At 39.9% G+C, this 6419-nt stretch overlaps 1 protein-coding gene across 2 annotated transcripts in view; it reads left to right on the top strand.

Annotated features, from left to right (window-relative positions):
• Positions 1–6419, top strand: part of MTMR10 (myotubularin related protein 10) — a 53449-nt gene that overhangs the window by 27535 nt on the left and 19495 nt on the right. For both annotated transcript variants that reach the window (XM_017518203.2, XM_017518204.2), the window contains 3 exons: positions 3804–3996; positions 5762–5849; positions 5932–6020. In XM_017518203.2, the coding sequence (XP_017373692.1) occupies positions 3804–3996; positions 5762–5849; positions 5932–6020 (370 nt within the window). The remainder of the gene's footprint in view (positions 1–3803; positions 3997–5761; positions 5850–5931; positions 6021–6419) is intronic.

Below are 6419 nucleotides of genomic sequence, written 5' to 3'. Positions count from 1 at the left end.
TTACATAATTGATAAAATGTCAGATTATGCTTCTGGACTAAAAATATTGAAAGCTTCATGAAGTTATCTGTAGCCTTAGTGTCAGCAACTCTGCTTCATGACAGACATCCTGCTTACAGATGCTGTGATGTAATGTGAAGTTGTAATGAAATTTCACATCAGTGTACAATGTACATTGTAATTGTAAATTTTCAGTGAAATTTAATTAACATAGATCTTGGTTTTAGATTTTCCTTAAAATGCTTATTTGAAAAACACGAGGTACACAATCCATTTGAAACAGTACAGGAATTTTTTAAGTTTGTTGCTTGTCAGTTCTTGCAAGATTCTCAGTATAGCTATAAATGATTGTCTTTTAAATATTGGTGGTTCCAACCAGCTACATACATCAGGATCACTGGAGGAGCCTTTAGAAATACAGCCATGTTGGCTTCAGCACAGGTTAGAATCTTCCAGTTAAGAACCACTTTGTTGACTCACGCTTTTGAACTTATTAATAATCCCAGTCCTCTTTTTACCTTATTCTTTTATGACTTCCAATAGCTGCAGTATCATCAGAGTGATAGGCTTTCTTTTCATATGTTGACGACTTGTATTTTCTGTTGCTTGAAGCCATTCTAAATACCAATTAGGCCAATTTAGTGGAAATTCTCTAAAGTAACCCCACCAGTATAGGATTAGACTTTTGTAATTTATCACAGAAGGTAGCCAAGGTCAGGAGCATATAATATCTATTTGACTCTTGATCTGCAGAGGAGCTGTGTCATAAAACCTCAGGCAGGTAGCAGTCAGCAGAGCCAGGTCTGCCTCACATGACCCACCTTGTCACTGTGTTGGTTCAACTTTTCATAGTGATCCTCTCATAGAGCAGGCCACTGCTATCAGGTTTTTTGAACTTTGGAAAGCATTCGAGCTCCTGGACTATAAAACCAGATTGAGTATACATTACACACACTGCAGCCCAAAACACTAAAAAGTATTCAGTGCTAGACTCAGTCACCAAACTGTTTTATGTAACCCTTAGCATTTTGAGTGTGTTCTTTATAGTTCTTTTTTGGTGGTGGTGTTTTTATTGTGTGGCTAGTTCCTCTGGTTCAGTGTTGAATAGCAGTAACATTAGCAGGCATCATTTCAGTTCCTGCATTTAATGAGGATGCTGTTAGCTATTATTTTTGATAAACACCCTCTCTCCGGTTAAGGAAATTTCCTTTTATTCCAAATTTGCTAACGTTGGTTTTTTGTTTTTTGTTTGTTTCTTTCTTTTTTTTTGTAATCAGGTATCTAACTCATGTTTTTCTGCACTTACTAAGCTATATAGTTGTTTTCCTCTTTAGTCATATGATGAATTAGATTGTCTAATACTGAATAGCTTCCCATGTTTTGGTACACTGGAGCACTGTGTAGATTGGGCTTTGCCCAAAAATTCCATGTAGGTTTTGTGTTCTGAAGAGATCACAGCTCCTAAGTCCTCCTCACAGACATGCTTTTTAGTTGTGTTAATCCAGAGAAAGCACTGAGATGGAGTGGGACTCTAGGATATGGGCTTAGAATTAGCATTTTAATTTTTAATGAGCTTTGTTAAAATCAGAATCACTGGATAATTCTGATAGCATTTAGCAGAGTCCAAGTTCCTAACATGATACGTAAGCCCCTCCATAATCTGGAGCAGCACTGTCCAGTGATGGAAGTAGGGCAGCCACTGGCCACATGTAGCTGTTATGCACTTGAAATGTGGCTAGTGCAACTGAGGGATTGAATTTTTAATTTTATTTTTCATTTCAGCTTAAATTTAAATGGGCATGTGTGACTGCAAGTTATTTTTCAGGGAAGCACAGGCCTAGAGCCTAGGCCCTGTTTAATCTCCCAGCCTCTTTTCTGCCGCCTCTTGAATCCCTAAGGCACTAGCTATATTTAGTTACTTCATGTCAAACAGTTATACCATGTTTTTTACGTTCTTCTCTGTCTAGCATGCTTACCTCCTCCTCACCAGCTACCTGGCAACTTCTGACATTTTCCTTAGAACTCTCTTTAGATGTGGTCAAGTCGTGAAGCTTTTCCTGCCCCAGCCTCTCTCCGGTGAGAGCTAGGGGCCTTCTTTTCTGCATTCTCATTGCACTCAGACATCTGGTACTCTGATTATTGCACTTCTTAGTGCTTTCAAGATAGAGTTAAAATCACACTCATCTTTTTGTTCTGAGGCATAAGCTCATGGGGAGTTCTCAGAAAATACCTGTCTTGTACCAGGAGTTAATCAATAATCAATAGGAATGGACATGACAGGTTCATGGGACAGTGGAGGGTATTGCATGGCTGCAAAGGAGCATGGGAAATGAAGATCAGATAGGTTATGTGAGGGATCTTTAAGGCCTAGAAAAGCCATTTTGGTTTACTTAATTCAGTTGAAAAATGAGCATGATTGAAAGTTTAAGGCAGGGGACTAGCATCATGAATGCATCTTTTTAAGGAAGTGTGTCTTGTTACGGTAAGCTGCTGCCTGGTTTAAATGCAGCAGAACATCCCATTGGGAATGCCAGCTGGGAGACGTGCCATAATTGCAACCTGCAACAGAAAGACCCTGGGCTAGAATGGGTTGTGCCATCTGTCACCAGATATTGCCAAGATAGATCTGGCTGGGTGGTGGGACAGCTTCTTTCTCAGTAATCACTTCATAGGCACTCTTGAGGCTGTGGGCATACACCTAGAAGATAGCATTACTTCTCTCTCAGAGAAGGCTTCTTACTAAAGAAATGCAGGTCTCTAGGCCTGCCCTGCTGTAATCTCCATGTGGGAACAGCACTTTAGCAAAGCACAAGAAACCTTATGAGCTTTTCAAAGGAAAGTCAAGTAGATACAGAAAACCAAGAATTTTCTAATGAGCACATAGAAAAGAGTAGGTAGGTGAGAAGTTGGTATTAGAAAAATTAAAGATTTGAAGGGCTTGAGAACATAGATGATTGTTGGATATTTCATTTTTCCAAGCAAAATATATGGAGAAAATCAAATGACATGGATTTACCCCACAGTTAGTGGCAGGCAGATGAGGAAGGGTTAGGAATAATTTCTATTAGAATGATAGGGATAGAAGACAATTAAAAATTAACAAGAAAATGAGAGGAAACACAGGCAGCAGCCATTCTTCATTCTTGGAGAAAGTGGTCAGTAAAAGGAAGGAAGAAAAATGTATAGCATAGTAGCTAGAGTGGTCCAGCGTGATCGGATCAAAGTCTTCTCAATATCATGTTGACTGACCTGTTTATGTTTGAAGGCAAAGGAGATAGAGCCAGTATAAAGAGAGAAAAATCAAAGCTGTTTAAAGAGTTGGGAAAGAGCTGGATAAAGACAAGACTAAATGAGTTATTTTTAGGCCGGGCACAGTGGTTCATGCCTGTAATCCCAGCAGTTTGGGAGGTCGAGGTGGGTGGATCACCTGAGGTGGGAGTTAGAGACCAGCATGGCTAACATGGTGAAACCCCATCTCTAAATACAAAAATTAGTATTAGTCCCAGCTACTCAGAAGGCTGAGACAGGAGAATAGCTTGAAACCAGGAGGAGGAGGCTGCACTGAGCCACGATCATGCCACTGCACTCCAGCCTGGGCAACACAACGAGACTCCGTCTCAAAAAAAAAAAAAAAAAAAAAGTTATTTTTAGATGGAAAGAGCAAGATGGTTCATGGAGAGACTTGGAAGGTGAACCAGGTTAGAGACAGCACATCAGAGTATACATGTGACAGGAGGCTCAGAGGAGAGGGAATGCTGGGGGAAAATGTGACTTAAAATTCATAATGTTGCTTTTTCCTACAGCCAACAAAATTAATGGAATTCCCTCAGGAGATGGAGGAGGAGGAGGAGGAGAAGGTAATGGAGGTGGTGTTGACAGCAGCCAGAAAACTCCACTCTTTGAAATTTACTCGGATTGGGACAGAGAAATCAAGAGGACAGCTGCTTCTGGGTGGAGAGTTTGTTCTATTAACGAAGGTTACATGATATCCACTTGGTAAGCCCAATTTTAGCAATGTTACGTAAAGCTGGAAGTCACTTTCCTATGAAGAATAATCAAACTCTGTTGTCATTGATGACTTTCTAGTTGTGGTTAATGGAATATTTCTTTTTAATAATGTTTTAATATTTTATTTTAAAGATCAGGGCTTCTTAATATAAATTATAGTATCCCTTAAAAATAAGTTGATAGGGATTCCTTACTGTCATCAGTGATCTCGTCAGTGTTTATTGCATTGTATCTTGTAACTGGTTTTTTACAGTTGGTTTGTTCAGATTAGAATCTAAAGTCTTCACATTGAATTTTTTTAATATGTACCTTAGGCCTTTTAATCTACAGCCGTCTCCTCCCGCCTCTTGTTTACCTACTATCTGTTGACAAACCAGGTCATTTGTTCCCTGGAATTTTCCACATTGAAGATGTCACTGGTTTTATCCCTATGCTGTCCCTTAATGTGTTCCTCTGTCTCTAGGATTTCCTTTCAGATGTTAGCAACAGAGGCTTAATTGGATTCAGGCTCAGTGCTTTTGGCAAGAGTGTTTCATTAGGTGGTGCTATGTTCTCCTGTGGGGTCACATTCCATCTCAGGCTGGCTGGCTGTGTCTCTCTCATTGTATAATGCTGACTGACCGGTGGGCTTACAGGCTGTCAACCTGATCCATCCAGTAAAAGTTCCCTTTTTATATCATGGTTTTAATTCCCAAAAATAGTTTGGCCTTCTGGGGGGAGGATCATTGCCCAGATCTGTTATTTCACTAAGGATTGAGATTGTTCACTTTCTTTCATCTTTCTGCTTTTATCGAACTGTTCTCTCACCAGCTCTTTAGTGCCCTGTAACACAGTTCATACAAGAAAAGCAATATAAATATCTACATTTTCTCCTTTACTTAACAGTTTTCTGAATAGTGAGCTGGTTCCCTAGGGAATCTTCCAAAAGTGACTAGGAATTTGTTTTTTTAATTTGTTTAATGTCATTTAGTTATTATGTATTTTCTGGAATGCCTCATTTCAAGGTCATTGAAGACCTCATTAGTTTATGCAAATAAGCCGTTTTTTAGAAGAAAGAAAAACCCTACTCTGTTATTACTAGTTAATCCAGTACCAGGAACTTCTTGTACAGTTCTAGAAAGGTTCTTTGCAGCATGTCGCTTGTGTCTTCTGCTTCCCCTGGAATTTAAGCTTCATGGCCAGCACACTCTGGTGTATGTACTGAGAAACATGTGACGGGCTGCCCAGCCACGTCGCGGGAAGGAAGATGTCTTAAAGTGCAGTGAGCTTGCCCACTGGTAATTGTTGTCTAATCGGTGTCATGGAGTCTGACTGTGCCTTTTAGGGATGAGGAAAGGTGGAAGAGGGACTTAAGAAGAGGAGAGTTAAAGCTTATGGTAGATTTATGGGGTTTTCTTTTGTTTCCCTGGCGTCGTCTTAAACCGTAGCCTGTCAGGAGAACAAAGATGGATATATTTTTCAGCTAACACAGACATGTTTGATGAATAGTCATTCTGGAAAATATTTATAATACCTTCTTTGGAATTTTGTCATGCTGTAAATTTCAATTTTTAAGAATTGACCATATTGCACGTTTTAGATTAAGATGTCTAAGATTGTCACTGCCCCCCATGGTGCCTACCATGTGGCTACTAGTGTGATATACATTATATGGGGATAAATGTGCTTAAATATTTATGGGGTCTTCAGGAACACATTATTCCTGCTTTTAGCACAGGACTCGTGTATAATGTTGGTTTTTTTTTCCCTCCAGCCTTCCAGAATACTTTGTAGTACCAAGTTCTTTAGCAGACCAAGATCTAAAGATCTTTTCCCATTCTTTTGTTGGGAGAAGGATGCCAGTAAGTGATTTCTGTTGGATTTTATGAATGCTGACACCCACTGTTTCTACACAGTGAAGTAAGGACTCTGCCTCTTCCCTAGCTCTGGTGCTGGAGCCACGCTAACGGCAGTGCTCTCGTGCGAATGGCCCTCGTCAAAGACGCGCCGCAGCAGAGGAAGATTGACCAGAGGTAATCAAGAAATGGTCTTCACTTTAGATAGTTTTACTTGTCATGTATAAGTACAGTGAGTTGCCTACTAATTAAAAATAGTTAGCAAAACGCGTAGTCTTTTAATTAGTTAGCACCATGTTTTGTATAAGAATTGCCATTTTCTCCACATCCTCTCCAGCATCTGTTGTCTCCATATTTTTTAATGATCGCCATTCTAACTGGCGTGAGATGGTATCTCATTGTAGTTTTGATTTGCATTCCTCTAATGACCAGTGATGATGAGCAGTTGGGGAAGGATAGCATGGGGAGAAATGCCAGATATAGGTGATGGGGAGGAAGGCAGCAAATCACACTGCCATGTGTATACCTATGCAGCAATCTTGCGTGTTCTTCACATGTACCCCCAAAACTAAAATG

This window comes from Cebus imitator, unplaced genomic scaffold, assembly GCF_001604975.1.
Source record: "Cebus imitator isolate Cc_AM_T3 unplaced genomic scaffold, Cebus_imitator-1.0 Scaffold662, whole genome shotgun sequence".
Lineage (NCBI taxonomy): Eukaryota > Metazoa > Chordata > Mammalia > Primates > Cebidae > Cebus > Cebus imitator.
The sequence above is the reverse complement of the archived record's forward strand: the minus strand, read 5'-3'. Positions and strand labels throughout refer to the sequence as shown.